Below are 15168 nucleotides of genomic sequence, written 5' to 3'. Positions count from 1 at the left end.
AACCATTGTGAGCATCTTAAAGTTTGTGGCAGATTCTGGGCCAAGTTGGGATATCCGATTACCTCTGGTCCTAATGGCCATCAAATCTACCCCTTCATCTGCAACTTTGTCACCATTTGAGCTGATGACTAGACGCAAGATTGCTCTACAGGACCCAAGAGCAGACATTAATCAATGCCTCCACAACTCATGAGTATGTGGAGAATTTGAGGAAACACCTTCAACATGCTTTTGCGTATGCTCAGCGAAACCTAGAATGATCAGCCGAGAGTATGAAAACTCACTATGATTTGAAGACTACTAGGAAAGAATACAATGTGAGAGACGGGGTCTGTCTATACAATTTCCAAAGGAACCAGCTCAAACAGCAAAAATTTCTGCCTACATGGAAGGGACCTTTTGAAATTGTAAACAAGATCTCCCCAGTCGCCTACAAGATCTGCATCCCCAAAGGTAGTTCGGCGGAAGGGAAAGACAAGTGGGTCCATATTAATCAGCTAAAGTGTTGCCATCCCAGACCCACTCTGCAGCAACTGGAGGAGTCATCTGCAATCCCAGAGGGGGCCGATCCAGAGTAATACAAGTCCAACCCTAAAATATTCCACATATAGCCTATAAAATTGAATGCAAATGTCTCCTTATGTATACAATGTATATGTTCGTCCCACCATTAATAGTGGTGGGGAAATGTCTACAAATATGTTTCTGCCGCTTTGCTTTGTCATCCTAGGAGAGCTGAAACCATGGAGACTGACCAAGGGGGACCGAGAGCAAAGATCTGAGGGGCCCGGGGTACCGCCCGAAACTCCCATCAGGACCGGCGAGGAGAACCGATCGATCCACCCTGATGGAGGAAAAGATACTTAACTGTGCCATCTGCTGAATCGGAAGATGATGATGCGGACATCCCAGCGCGTGGATCAAAACATCCTTTGCACCCCACTACCCTTCGACTCTAAATCAAAGTGCAGTCGGGCAGGGGTGCTTGTCAGGTGTCTTGATCCACGTTTGAACTATTATGCTACAACATTTGGTGCTGTGGGCTTAGAAAATCCAAGATGGCTGAAAAGCCCACCGTTGCGCCAGAATCCAGGAAAACCGCGCAGTTTTACGCACACCAAAATGGCCGCCTGACCTGCCACCCACCAGTGCGAGCGTGATGGGCCAGAAGCGCCAGGAGCGAAATCAGTGCAAAAAAATATGGTGCTGTTCAAAATCTGAAATGTAATAATTCAAGACAGCTCCCAAAAAGGGGTGCAGTACCGGCGCTCGACACTAACCGGCGCTAGCGGTTTAAACTCAGACAGGAGGCCCGTCTTTCAGGAGCTGACAAGGAACCTGAGTTAGCTGGAAATTTCAAAGCCTTACTGGTTTATGAGAATTCTTAACACCTACTGTTCACAGGCCTGGCTGCATTCAGCTGCCCCCACCAAAAGGAGATCACACCTCTCTGATTAAATCAGGGGAGGGGACTGCAGGAAAACAGAAAATGAACTTTCCTTGGCTCAGGCAAATGCTAAATCAGGGGTCGTAAATGGCTTCCTCTTGGAAGGAAATAGGAGGGGAGCTGCCTCTGGGAGCCACCTGAGCTGGAGGCGGGGACAAACAGAAATTCCCCCAGGTGCTTTGGAACCTAAACCACACCCATCTGGGCCAGAGCATCATTTTAAAAAGATGGATAATTCATAGTACATAACTGTCAAAATTATAAAAATATCCTCATTCCTGTGATTTTTCTGTGCACATTTTAAGAGTTGTTAGGACTCTGTGGTATGTTCTGAGGAGTAGTAGAGGAAAATAGGGTGTTACTCCGAATGTCTGTATGTTAAAAATCTGACGCTTCATCATTTGATCCCATATTCCTTGCGCACATTTGTGTAAATTCTGGAAAAGTTTAGAGGTTGTGTTCTGGATGAAAAGGGCAGAATTCTGTCAGAAGTGGACACACCATCTTACAAAGACAGGAATGGGATGGTTTGGTGCTACAGAAAATATGTTAACTGGACATATAATATTAGAATAATTGTGCACAGATAAATATGCATTTGTGACAAGGGGAGGATCCTCTGACCCATAAACATACCTCATTACGATAACACTCCATTGCCTTCCCCCAATCAATGGAGAGAGGAGAACTTGGACAATGATAAGTTGTGAGGGGCAGGCTTAGTTATGCCCACGCACACACCCATTTTCAAAAGACATAAAAGGAGTCATTGAGACCCAGGTAGGGACATTCACTTTCCACTTCAAACTGATTTCTTGCGAAGCATTTTGCCGGACCAGACAATATCCAGAAGACTCCAGAACTTAGAATCCAGACTTCAGAACTTGCAGCAGAGAGGCCTAGTCCAAAAGCTGAATGCTTCTCAGCAGGCCTCAGAATCCAGCTACCTAACCAAACTATTCAACAGCCGGGCAAGCTGTTTGATTCTGACTAGAACCCTGTGCCAGAACCCAGAAAGCAGAGCTGTATCCAGACCGCCGTGCAGTGCCGATAGAAGACCAGACCCAGACTAGACCGCCGTGCAGTGCCAGAACTTTTGCCAGAACCAGAGATCCAGCAGAGCAGAGAGAACCACAGCCATACCTGTTGACCAGATCTGTGACGAGGCCCATTCCTTCCAAAATTAGGAGTGAATATCCAGCCAGAGCTGTGCAAACCAATCTTAGTTTAAAAACAATCTAATTCAAACCATTTCCACCTATTTACAACTGCATCATAGAAATCGTGTGTTCATTCTGTGATTTCAAACTTGTGAAAGTGTCATTTGCCATTCTGAATCATTATTTCATTTCTGAAAATCTACCTCCACAAAATCGTCCATATCTTTTGAACCGCGTGTGCTAGGAACCAGATTTGACTTTCATTTTAAAGCTAGGATCCTCAGCCTTCCAACAAGCCCTAAACTCCTTTTAGTTTTACGCACTCGATGCACTCGGAAAAAAGTGCAGCAAATTGAAAACTAGCTCAAACTTCTTCACCTGTCAAAAATAGCTGTCTTTTGCTTGCATTGCTGAAATTCGTTTTCAACCTGATAATCCCTCATGAATTATTGCTAGTGTAGACCTGAACTAATTCAAAGTAGCTGTCACTTACCCTGAATCTCCTATAGGGAATTAGAATCATTTTTAGCATATTTTCACTTCTTTGCAAATCACATTTAAAGTATTTTTGTTTGTTTTTTAAAATCATCCCTGTGCTCTAAGCATGCTAGGGGAGAACTGAATTGGTATTGCATTTGATGGTATCCCTGAAAATTGTGTGCTATCCTTCCATCTCTTTATACTGCATAGGGGGGAGTGAATTGCCACAAAGGGAAAAGGGTTTATATTCTCTCTTGTTGAAACCATATCAGTTTATTTCTGTGCTGCATTCTTTCCATCATTGTTTTTCCTTGAAACCATAAAAGTATTCTCAGCTACCTTATCCTTTCTATACCAACTCCTAAGTGATTACAAAAGTGTGCTAGTGTAATATTATTCATTGTTGATCACTGTCATATTCATAAGTGTGCGATCAAATATTAATTTATTATAAAAGTGTGATATATAGTTTAATTTTCAAATAAATCTTTTAATTTGTAAAACAAACCTACTTCTTGGCTCAGTGAGGTCAGGGGGGATTGAAGGAGAGGGGCGTTATACAAGGGTTTATCATCCAGATCTATGAACTTGTCATAAAAATATATAATTAAGGGCTTCCCTTGGGCATCCCAGACTCGGCATTGACTTAGTTGGACTGCTGAATTGAAGTTGCTTAACAGCCCCAGCCTCAGAGGGAAAGAAGGCATGATGCGCCCCTTCGGAGCCACGTGTCTCCTGTGGGGGGCAGGCTTGCCCTTCACACACAGTCTTGGCGTCAGAGGTTTGGCTACCCCCGCATCTTATCCGTAGTGTCCATGGGCTACGGTCTACAGATTCCTCCTTCTCCGCTCTCCTACCTTCCACTCTCACAGAATGGGACAACAGTTCTGTTAGTAGAAATGTGTTCGCTCGTAGAGAGCTAGGCTGTGGAAGAAGTCTCAGCCTCCCAGCGAGGCTTGGGCTTCTACTCCAGGATTTTCATCATAGAAAAGAACTACCAAGCTGGCCTGAGAATTGTGCTGAACCTTTCCACGCTGAATCCCGCACTCCCTCTTCATAAATTCAAGATGGTTACATCAGCACTGATTGCGGAGACACTGTGCAGGGGAGACTGAATGTGCTCCCTGGATCTAAAGGACACATATTTACAAGTCCCGATTTGGCAGCCTCATCGGTCCTTTCTACGGTACAGGATCATGGGCTTCCATTTCCAATACAAGGTTCTACCCATCTGCCTCAACTCAGCCCCCAGGGTCTTTACCAGACTGATGAATGCAGTGGCAGCCCTTCTCCGGGCCCAAGGTCACCATGTCTACCCATACCTGGACAAATGGCTCATCAGGGCGAGATACCCGGAGGCGGTTCAGCACACTTCCTCCGCCCTCATGAACACACTGCACAAACTGGGATTTTCCATCGATCTCAAGAAGTCACAGCTGCAGCCTATGCAGTGTGACTTTCCTGGGCCTCATCTGGGACACAAGCTCAGAGTCTTTCCCTCGGAGGACAAGATCGCAACCATTAAGAGGGCCACAGGTAATTTTCTCAGCAGAGTGGTGACCTCAGCTTGGTGGTACCAGCATCTCTTGGGTATTATGGCAGCGTTCCTACTGGCAATACCTCACACAAGGCTCAAAATGAGGAGATTGCAGCTGCACTTGGCAGCCTCATGGAATCCGGAGTGGGGCTCCCAAGCAGAGCTTGTCAGCATTACTCCCTTTCTCCACCAGGACCTTGTCTGTTGGTCCATGGACTGCAACCTGTGGATAGGCAGGCCCTTCCGGCAAGCAGCACTGCAAGTGACCATCACCACGGAGGCCTTGCTGGAATGCTGGGGCTCTACCCTGGACAACCACAGCGTCCATGGATTCTGGTCCCTCCAGGAGCAGGAGGCCCATATCAACTGGCTAGAGCTGACAGCTATCTGGCTCGCTCTCAAAGCTTTTCTGCCGCTTATCAGTGGCAAGGGGATCCTCATTCAAACGGACAATTTCACCAGCATGTATTAAATAAACAAGCAGGATGTCACCAAGTCCTGTAAACCCCCCCCCCCCTCCTCCGTGCAGCCTAGCGGTCAGCATGTGGGAATGGGCCCTGGAGATGATCTACTTGAGCGCAATCCACCTCCCCGGGGGAGTCCAACTTGGAGGCGGACAGGCTCAGCTGACTGGGAGTGGACAAATACGAATGGCAATTGAACGGTCAGGTCCTGCTGGAGATCCGGGTAATCCGGGTATCCTCGGGTGGGTCCTTTCGCCACCTGGTACGTTGTTTGCATCTTGGCAGGGACAGGGCCCTGGCTCCCTGGGCGACCCCTTGTAGATTCAATGGAGCAGCATGACCGCATATGCATTTCCTCCCACTACCCTAGTCCACTGGGTGATCTGCAAGATGAGAGAAACACATCACCTCAGCATCATTCTGATAGTTCCTTGGTGGCCTGTGAGACCATGGTTTTCGGAGCTGCTCAGCCTGTCGGACAAGCCTCCCATTCACCTGCCATTGGGCCCAGCTCACCTTCTTTCGCAGCAGGGAGGCAAGGTCATCCACCCCACCCCACAGAAGTTAGCCCTCACAGCGTGGTTCCTGAGCAGGTGACACTAAACCATCTGCGGCTGTCACAGGCTAACCTAGACATCATTCAGGGCGCTAGGAGCAATGCTACTAGGAGCCAGTACAAAAGCAAATGGACTAGGTTTTGCCACTGAGCAGATTCTAAGGAGGTCGACCCCCACTTATTTGCACGTTGGATGACGTGCTATCCTTCTCTGCACACCTCGCACACTCATGAGTGCAAATAGACACATGCCGTACCTACCTGGCGGCCATAGGAGCCTACCGGAACTCTGAGAAGGACGTTTTCTCTTCCACCAACCCGGTGGTTAAGCGACATCTGGCGGGCCTCACCAGGCTCAACGCACATATCGGGGAAACCGCACCTGGTGTGGGACCTCAATGTAGTGTTGGGTGCCCTGGCCCACAAACCTTTCGAACCAATGGCATCCACGGACATCAGGCTGGTCACCATTAAAACAGCTCTCTTGGTGGGTCTTACGTCTGCCTGTAGGGTTAGCGAAATCCAGGTACTGGTGCCTTCAGAACCATACACTATATTTCACAGAGATAAGGTGGTTTGAGAACGCGTCCTGCATTCTTACCTAAAGTAGTCTCTCTTTCCATGTAAATGATGAGGTGGTGTTACCTACTATTTTTGTGCATCCTAAGGACGATGCTCAAAGGGTCTTGCACTGTCTGGATGTTAGGCGCGCTCTGAAATTCTATCTGGACAGGACCAAGAGCTTCCACAAGTCGGATGCTCTCTTTTTCACCTTCGGGGGGGCTAAGCGGGGGAGGGGTCAAGGCTGGGTTATCAGGCTTCCAAGGCCTCTTTAGCAAGGTGGATGGATTCGGCCATCAAGGAGGCCCTTGTGGGGATGCAGAAACCACTTCCAGCGAACATGCATGCCCACGGTATCAGAACCAAGGCCATGGCGGTTGCATTCCAGAGACATGTCCCGTGGCAGGTCATCAGGAGGGTGGCCACCTGGGCCACCTCTTCGCCTTTCTGCGAGCACTACTGTTTGGATGCCGTCTCTAGGTCAGACGCGGCTTTTGGACAGGCGGTACCAAGGAACTTGTTTTCTTAAGGAGCGTCACGTCTCTACCCTGGCGCTACATTCAGTTGTAATCGCCCATGCAGTATGGAGGAAAGGGGAATGGGACGTAGGAGTAATTAGAAGTTACTCACCGTAGTGACTAACGTACTCCTAGTCCATAGTCTCCTTTCCACCATACGTCCCACCATTCTCCCCCGCCCCTTAATAAAACTGGTGTCATTAGGCAATGGTAAAATTGCTGTTGGGAAGAAGGTTTTCTCTGGTGAAAAAGGTTCTGTTTCCTGTCCTAGGGAGGGACGCCCATGCAGTATGGAGGCAAGGGGACTATGAACTAGGAATACTAGTCACTTATCATTTTTGCAGGGAGAGAGGGATACAGGGAAGTGGGAGTAGATGGCCCATATGTTCCGGCAATATGGCCCAGTTGTGTTTGGGTTATACTCCTCCAGTGTATTAGATGAAACTCATCCTTACTTCAACCAGTGAGCTGTGAATCAGCACCGTAACATCACTTAGAATGTTTGACTTCTGGGGTGGGGGACAGCTGGGAAAAGAATCCACTGTGAGAGGGATGAACTTGCTTGTTTTTCGGATATCTCTGGGACTTGTCCTGTCTGCTCGAACGATTGCAGAATCCTCCCGAATCTTTAGAGGGGAAGGGTTGTTTTGGCAATCGAGAGGGCCCTGGTTTGGAAAGAGGCTTTTGTTAGAGACACCAAGAACTTTGCCGTCAGAATGTGTTTTCTTTTTGTTCAGTTCTTTGGATCAGGACTGAACAGTTCCACTCTGTCAAACGGTAAATGCAGGATTTGATTCTGCATGTCTGGCTAAAACGGGAGTCTTGAACATTGCTTGCCTTCCGAAGCTGTCCCCATAGCCATACCCCTTGCTGCTCTGTCCAAGTGATGATGGGAGGCGTCCATGCAGTCTTATTTGACATGCCTCTTCCAAGCCCAAGCAGAATCCTGGCCGTTTTCAAGTTATTTCCAGAACTTGAGGTTGGCAGTAGCCATGACAGCTTCTGCGTTTACTAATCTGAAACTCAATGCTGAATTCTGGTACACTTTGTTTCCTGCTGTGTTTGTATCTGGCCCTCATATCTGAGCAGATTTCGGGAAGCGGAATTGGAAGATGTCTAGTGACCTTTGCCAAAATGTTGCCACTGCCACTATTATGGGTTGAGCCAGATGGGGACCCATTATGGATAGCTTTTCCTTACGGAGAAATCTGTACCTCATGTCAACTGTTTGCCAATGGAAGCACCAGGTAAAGCTGCAGATGTGTGCCAGACATTTTGGTTGCCTTTCTTCATTGAACTGAAGAATAAACTCCTTGGTCTGACTGGAGGCATTCTAGGACTAGAATCTGCAGTTTTCCATTAGCGCTTGTATCCTGTCATGAAATGCTTTAGTCGACATATGTACTTCCTCTGTGTCCCCTGAAGCACTGTCTTGGTCATCCGCATGGTGGTAGTGGAGGGAAAGGCGGAGGAGAGAGTCCTTTGACAGAGGAGGGAGAATAGCAGGATGAGTCAAGATCGGCTGTTGGGACGTCACCGGCTGATGTGGTGCAGGTTGGTCTTGAGGAGCCTCCGACTGAGGTCTGGGGAGGAGTACTTCTTTAATGAGGGATTTAATATATTGCTTCAATAATCCTGAGTGCAGCATGTCCTGGAATTTCTAAAAGAATATGCCCTCTGGAGGTGTCCTGACAGCCGGAGACACCTGTAGTGGATCTCTGCCCAAATACAGTGAGGCACAGAATGAGACCGAATATATCCCCTCACACCGTGCGACCATTCCACCAGGGCAAAGAATGGAAGAAACCCCAAGGAACTGGGGGAAGGGATGCAAAAAATCTGAGTCACGAATGCATGCCCCTGTGAAGCAGGGGGTTCCTCCCCATGTGACTGCCCCGAGCCTGATCCTGGCATGCTGAGGGCAGAAGTATTGTATGCCTTGGTATGCTGCGGTTGAGGTGCGGTTAAACTCTTGTATAAGCCAAAAGGCTCTTTGAAGAAGACTAGAGTGCGGAGCTTACCTTACCACAGGCCTAAAAGGGCTTTCGTGTATTGGCCTGGTAAGCAGAGTAGGTACAGACTTTGCAAAGTCCGGTTTATGGCAGGTCCCTGGTAGCCTTGCGAGAGGCCGAAGCCACCTCGGATGGTAGTGCAGTACAAGACACATGCTGGTCCACGGTGCGAAGGCCAGTGAGTGTCTGCATAGAGACATCGAGGCTAGCCCTAATAATGTGGCAGTTAACCTGAAAAAGGGTCCCAAAGGAGCCCTCTTGTCCCGGTTTATCCCTGCATGGACAGGGGGGGGGGGGCAAAGAAAAAATGATTGTACTTGCCCTTTTACTTTTGGCAAAATTCCTGATGTAATCTGGTGTCACCGAAAGATGTCTTCCCACTGCACCAGTGGACTATTCAGGGACTTATAGGAAATTACATCACAGGTGTCTCGGCGGTAGAGAGGCATAACACTCCAAACATTTGTGTGGGAGTCCGAGGCCAAGAAAGACCTGTGGCACCCGATGCAAATTGAGAACCCTGCTACCCTGCTTTCACAGGAGGAAGCAAGGGGAAAGAGCAGAAACTGTGAATTCGAAATTCATGCATGGAAGCTGTAGGAAAAAGAAGGCTGTGTCCACTGTCTGACCCGGCTGTCGCAGAGGAAGCGATTGATAGGAAGGACCGTGTGAGGCGGGCGTGGTCGTGTCATGCCCACATGGCCCCCCAAGTGCTCCACGGCCTGTTATGGCTCTGTCCCACTCCATCTCGACGGAAACCCCCAAAAGTATGGAAGAAAGGGAATGGACATAGGAGTTTATAACTCTTCAAATCTGAGGTGTATTGTGGTTTTGTTCGAGATAGTTCAGCGGGTACGTTGGCAGTTGGGTGAAAAGCAAGCTCTGCACACCTTGAAGAAAAACCTTAATGTAGATGCTAATAAAAATATAAGTGGCTAAAATGTATTCTTTAAAAATCCTAGGGCATTTTTTGGTCAATGTCAGAATATACAAATAAGTATTTATAAAAATCTTTAAAAGTTACCAATGCTGAAGAAATATATTTAAAGGTAAGTAACGATTTCTTACTTTAGTGACTGATACCCTTGCTCCATACTCTTCTGTCTTCCATACACCTCTTGCACTGCCCCCCTCTAAGTGTTCCATTTTTCCTCATGCCAATTAAAGGAGTGACGGAGAGTGGAGAGAATGCTGGAGAGATGTTCAGTATCATCGGCCTTGCCACGTAAGCAAGCCCCACATTTTATTTAAATGTAGTATGTTGTCTCATGCTATGGAACACTCCTCTTGCTGGGGCCAATATCCCAGAAGTATGCAGAAAAGGGGACTATGGGCTTTAAATTGGTTTTTCATTGCCTTGAGTTCCATTGCACTGTACAGGTGTCTGCTCCTTCTCACCAGAACCATGAATGAGGATAAAATACTGTATATAGAATACATTTTACTTAGATTCTGCTGTTTTGTAATGTAATTTGTTTATATTGTTCCTTCCACTATTTAGAGTGCTGACGCCCTTACCAAGGCTTATAGCTGGATCTTTGGCCGGTACAACAGCTACTATGATAACCTATCCATTGGATATGGTACGGGCTCGAATGGCAGTTACACCAAAGGAAATGTAAGTAAATATATTCTTCGACTAGACCTACCTTTCTGTTAAGTAGTGAGCAATTAGAGCAGACACATAGACCAAAATATCCTGTTTCATTTTCTTTTAGTTTACTATCTGAGAAACCCGAAGTAAAGGTGTTCAAAATGTTATATTGCTGTTATGAATGTACTGGTTGGGAGGCAATGGGTACACCGCTCCAGACAGATTACTTTAAAAGCACACTCCCACTGCACCAATATCATGCATGAATGCTTTATCAAATTCTCTAGCAGGCAGACATTTAACACAATCAAATGGCAACTGCTGACCAAGTGTGTGGGTGTTTCCACACAAGGGAATGGCACTAATGCTAGATGCAATCCTCTATTGTTTCCCAACAGAAGTCTGCATTACACACATTCGAATGGATTGTGTCCTCCCACGTATTCCTCATCTTGTGATAATTCGTTATATCCAGCTTCGCTGCTTCGGAAAAAAATATTCTCGGCAGAGGGCGCTGTGCTGGAGGTCGTGGCGTCGATTGTCCCTCGACGGACTCCGTACTCTGTCGACGTCAACGATGGTATAAATAGCTTGAGCCGCGCCCGTTGCTTCAGTTCTGTTTTTTCGATGAAACATATAGGAGGAACACCCAGGCATGCCCCATGACCGATACATTCTTCGTGAGAGGAAAGTGTAATAAAATGTAAAACTATACTGTGGGGTAGGATGGGAGGGTCGATGAAGAATACGTGGGAGGACCATCCAGTCGAAAGAACGTTACAGTTGGCAAGTAACTTGTTCTTCGAATGGATTGTGTCCTCCCACGTATTCCTCATCTTGTGATAATTCGTTATCTCCAGCTTCCGTTGTCCGTCATTATCAGGACATTCTTTCCCTGTACAGAGGGCAGGAAGGCATTCAGAGCTGGTCTGATGTGTAGTTTGGACTCCGATGGAGACCAACGACTGCTGATTGTCAGATCGTTGGTGTGTGCTCCCCACCCCATGAGTGAGGCGTCCGTCACTATTGTTATCTCCGGCCATGGTTGCCAAAAAGACTCTCCCTTGAGAATGTTGTTGTTGCAAGCCCACCATAGAAGATCCTGAGCAACTGCGCTCTGGACTTGCAGAAGATCCGACATATTCCCTGAGAACTGGGACCACTGAGTTCTGAATGGCCATTGAAGGGATCTCATTCTCAACCTGGCCTCTGGTACTAGAAAAATGCAGGATGCCATGAGGCCGAGCAACCTGAGAAAATCGAAGGCCGGTAGACGTTGGGCATTCTGGAACTTCGTTACCATCTGCTGGATGTGGAGAGCTCTCACTTCGGAAGGCAAGGCTTTTCCCGAGGAAGTGTCCAAGACTGCTCCGATAAACTGGAGCTTCTGGGATGGTATCATGTGGGACTTCTTGAAATTGAGGGAGAAGCCCAATTTGTGGAGGAAGTGGCAGGTGATCGAAAGATGTTCCTGAGCTTGTTCTGGAGAACTTGCTCTGATCAACCAGTCGTCCAGGTAGGGATATATGTGAATACATCCTCTCCTGGGACTTGCTGCCACAACCGGCAACAGTTTGTTGAAAACCCTCGGGGCGGAGGTCAACCCGAATGGCAGAACTCGAAACTGATAATGAGAATTGCCAATCGCGAACCTCGGGTACTTTCTGTGCTTTGGATGGATTGGCACATGAAAGTAAGCATCCTGAAGGTCCAATGATACCAACCAATCTTGGAGTTGGAAGGCTGAAGGATCTGAGAAAGAGTCACCATCTTGAACTTGTCCTTCCTGAGGAACTTGTTCAAGTTTCTCAAGTCCAAGATGGGTCTCAGTCCTCTGTCCTTTTTTGGGATGAGAAAATATGGGGAGTACCAACCCCTGTTCCTCTCCGCTACAGGTACCAGTTCTATGGCACCTTTCTCTAGCAGGGTTAAAATTTCCTGCAACAGGAGCGGATCCGGAATTTTGGCAGAGTTGGCTCCCGGTGGATGATTCTGAGGCCTTTTTAGAAAGGGGAGACAGTAACCTTGGGCTACTGTTTCTAGTGCCCAAGCATCTGAGGTAATGCCCCGCCATTCCTACAGATGTTGAGAGATCCTGCCTCCCACTGGTGTTTTGTGTAACAAGGTCTCCGAGGGATTTGGAGGCGGCTGCAGAGTGGCTGAGGGTACAGATGCCGCTCCTGAGGCTGATTTTGCACCTCTTCCTCGTGCTCCACGAAGGAAGTTTCTTTTGCCCCTTTGAGAAGCCTGTCCTTTCCTCTACTAAAAGAGGAGTAGTATCGAAAAGAACGACCCCTCCAGGAAGATGAGCCGGAATAGGGTTTTAGAGGCTGGTGCAAAGAGGCGCTAAGTGATTTAGTTGCCGCTTTCGAGGTCTGAAGTTTTTCTAGGCTTTCATCAGCCTTTCTGCCAAAGAGCCTCGAGCCATCAAAGGGCATGTTGAGGAGTCTAGCTTGCACGTCTGGTGCAAACCCCAACTTCCTCAACCACGCAAATCTGCGTAGCGCAACGCTTGCAGCCATGGATCTGCTGATACTATCAGCAGTATCCAGTCCAGACTGGAGACATTCTCCCATCGCCTCCTTCCCGTCTTTGACTATATTCAGGAAGCCTTCCCTTTCCTCGCCTTCCGGAATATGATCAGCCGCGGCCGAAATACAGTCCCATAGGGTATGGGTAAATCTGGCTATGGTACAGGTGACATTTGCTGACTTAAGTGCCATACTGCCTGACGTTGCTTCAGTTCCGTTTTTCTGATCGCTTCGCTATCCAGAACGGCGCGCTTCTATTTTCTGTGAAGAAAGTGTCATCTTCAACGCCTTCGACACCCAGGACTGGGTTCAAGAAGTGTGCAGATTGTGGGTCTAAGATGTCGATCAGCGATCCCAACCGGATTTGTCTCTGGTGTCTCGGTTGCAGTCGCCGAACCGACGACTGCGGGTCCTGCCAATCAATGACTGAGAAAGCTCTTCGTGAGAGGAGAGGTAAACTGTCGGTGGGGAGGGAGGCCTCAAAAAAGGTTACGTGAAAAAGACACAAGAAACCGACTGATTCTAAGGAATCGGATCGCCACAGACACTCAAAGAGATCTCAATCTAGGAGTAGATCGAGACACTCTTCGTCATAATCAAAAGAAAATGAGGAGGAGACATGGATCTCCCTCATCATCTTCTTCAGAGTCGACCGAAGAAATTCGTTGTCCGACTAAATCGGATTCTCCCAGTAAGTAGGAAGAATTCCGCAAGAAGATGATGGAGGTTTTCGTGAACGCGGCCCGACCCCCTCGAAAGACCCTCGGAAAAGCCATACCCCTAAAGTCGCTCCATTGGACGACAAAGGGAAGTCCAAGGCTACCATGGCTAAGACCGGTAGCATCGAGGAATCCAAAAAAACTCGAGCTGACGTAAAACCGTCGACGACTCTTCGAGAGTCGAGCACTTCTCCAGTGCCATGCAAGAAACACAAGTCGTCGAAGACTTCGACGACTTCGTCGACGCCCTCGATAATTTCGACTCCAAAGCCAAAAACATCCTCGACACCATTATCAAAGTCATCTTCGAAGACTTCGAAGACCCCCTTCGACAACTTCGAAGGATTTGCCAATTCCTTCGAAGCAGATGGAAGAGGAAGAAAGGAGATTCACTCCTTTGCCCAGGTCAGACTTTTTCAAAGCTATGTCAGCAATTTATGAAGAGTCTGCTTCAGAAGAAGACGAGGTTACTCCTTTGGGAGTTACTTATGGTACAAGACAAGTTCCTGAGGAACTTATTGACCAGGAATCTAGAATGAGAGACCTGAGTGATACTCTACATTCTGCCAGTGGAGTTGACACATCCCCAGAATTAGAGTAAGCCAAACCTGATCCTGCAGAGCATGCATATGCTGGGTACAGGGGTCTTATGACCAGGGTAGTTGAATATATGGGTTGGGGTAATACTTCACCCATTTTTTAACAAGATGACATGACAGATATAATCGTCAAGGGACCTCAGAAAGATCCTGTTCTCCCTTTCCACAAGGCCCTTCAAAGGACTGTGGAGAAAAACTGGGAAAAACCAGAGACTATTGCTGCTGCAGATAGTACTTTTCCAAGAAAGTATAGACCAGCTCGAACGGATCCTGAATATTTGAATAAACATCCGACTCCAGAGAGTTTAGTCATTCAAGCAGCATCTACTTCAAAACAAAATGCTTATCCAACTATCCCTCCAGATAGGATAAAAAAGTTGATGCCTGGGCATGTAAAGTTTTCACATCAGGCAGTATGGCACTTAAGTCGGCAAACGTCACCTGTACCCTAGCCAGGTTTACCTATACCCGGTGGGACTGTATTTCGGCGGCGGCTGATCATATTCCGGAAGACGAGGAAAGGGAAGGCTTCCTGAATATAGTCAAAGACGGGAAGGAGGCAATGGGGGAATGTCTCCAGTCTGGACTGGATACTGGTGATAGTATCAGCAGATCCATGGCTGCAAGCGTTGTGCTATGCAGATTTGCGTGGTTGAGGAAGTCGGGGTTTGCACCAGACTGGCAAGCTAGACTCCTCAACATGCCCTTTGATGGCTCGAGGCTCTTTGGCAGAAAGACTGATGAAAGCCTAGAAAAACTTCAGACCTCGAAAGCGGCAGCTAAATCACTTAGTGCCTCTTTGCGCCAGCCTCTAAAACCTATTCCGGCTCATCTTCCTGGAGGGGTCGTTCTTTTCGATACTACTCCTCTTTTGGTAGAGGAAGAGGACAGGCTTCTCAAAAGGGCAAAAGAAACTTCCCTCGTGGGGCACGAGGAAGAGGTGCAAAATCAGCCTCAGGAGCGGCATCTGTACCCTCAGCTACTCCTGCA

At 47.7% G+C, this 15168-nt stretch overlaps 1 protein-coding gene across 3 annotated transcripts in view; it reads left to right on the top strand.

Annotated features, from left to right (window-relative positions):
• Window positions 1-15168, top strand: part of SLC25A42 (solute carrier family 25 member 42) — a 409509-nt gene that overhangs the window by 316249 nt on the left and 78092 nt on the right. For all 3 annotated transcript variants that reach the window (XM_069649132.1, XM_069649131.1, XM_069649133.1), the window contains one exon: window positions 10237-10353. In XM_069649132.1, coding sequence (XP_069505233.1) covers window positions 10237-10353 — 117 coding nt within the window. The remainder of the gene's footprint in view (window positions 1-10236; window positions 10354-15168) is intronic.

The sequence above is a fragment of the Ambystoma mexicanum genome, chromosome 1p (genome assembly GCF_040938575.1).
Source record: "Ambystoma mexicanum isolate Mex_15411 chromosome 1p, UKY_AmexF1_1, whole genome shotgun sequence".
NCBI lineage: Eukaryota > Metazoa > Chordata > Amphibia > Caudata > Ambystomatidae > Ambystoma > Ambystoma mexicanum.
Note: the sequence above shows the minus strand (reverse complement) of the source record. Positions and strands in the feature narration are given on the sequence as shown.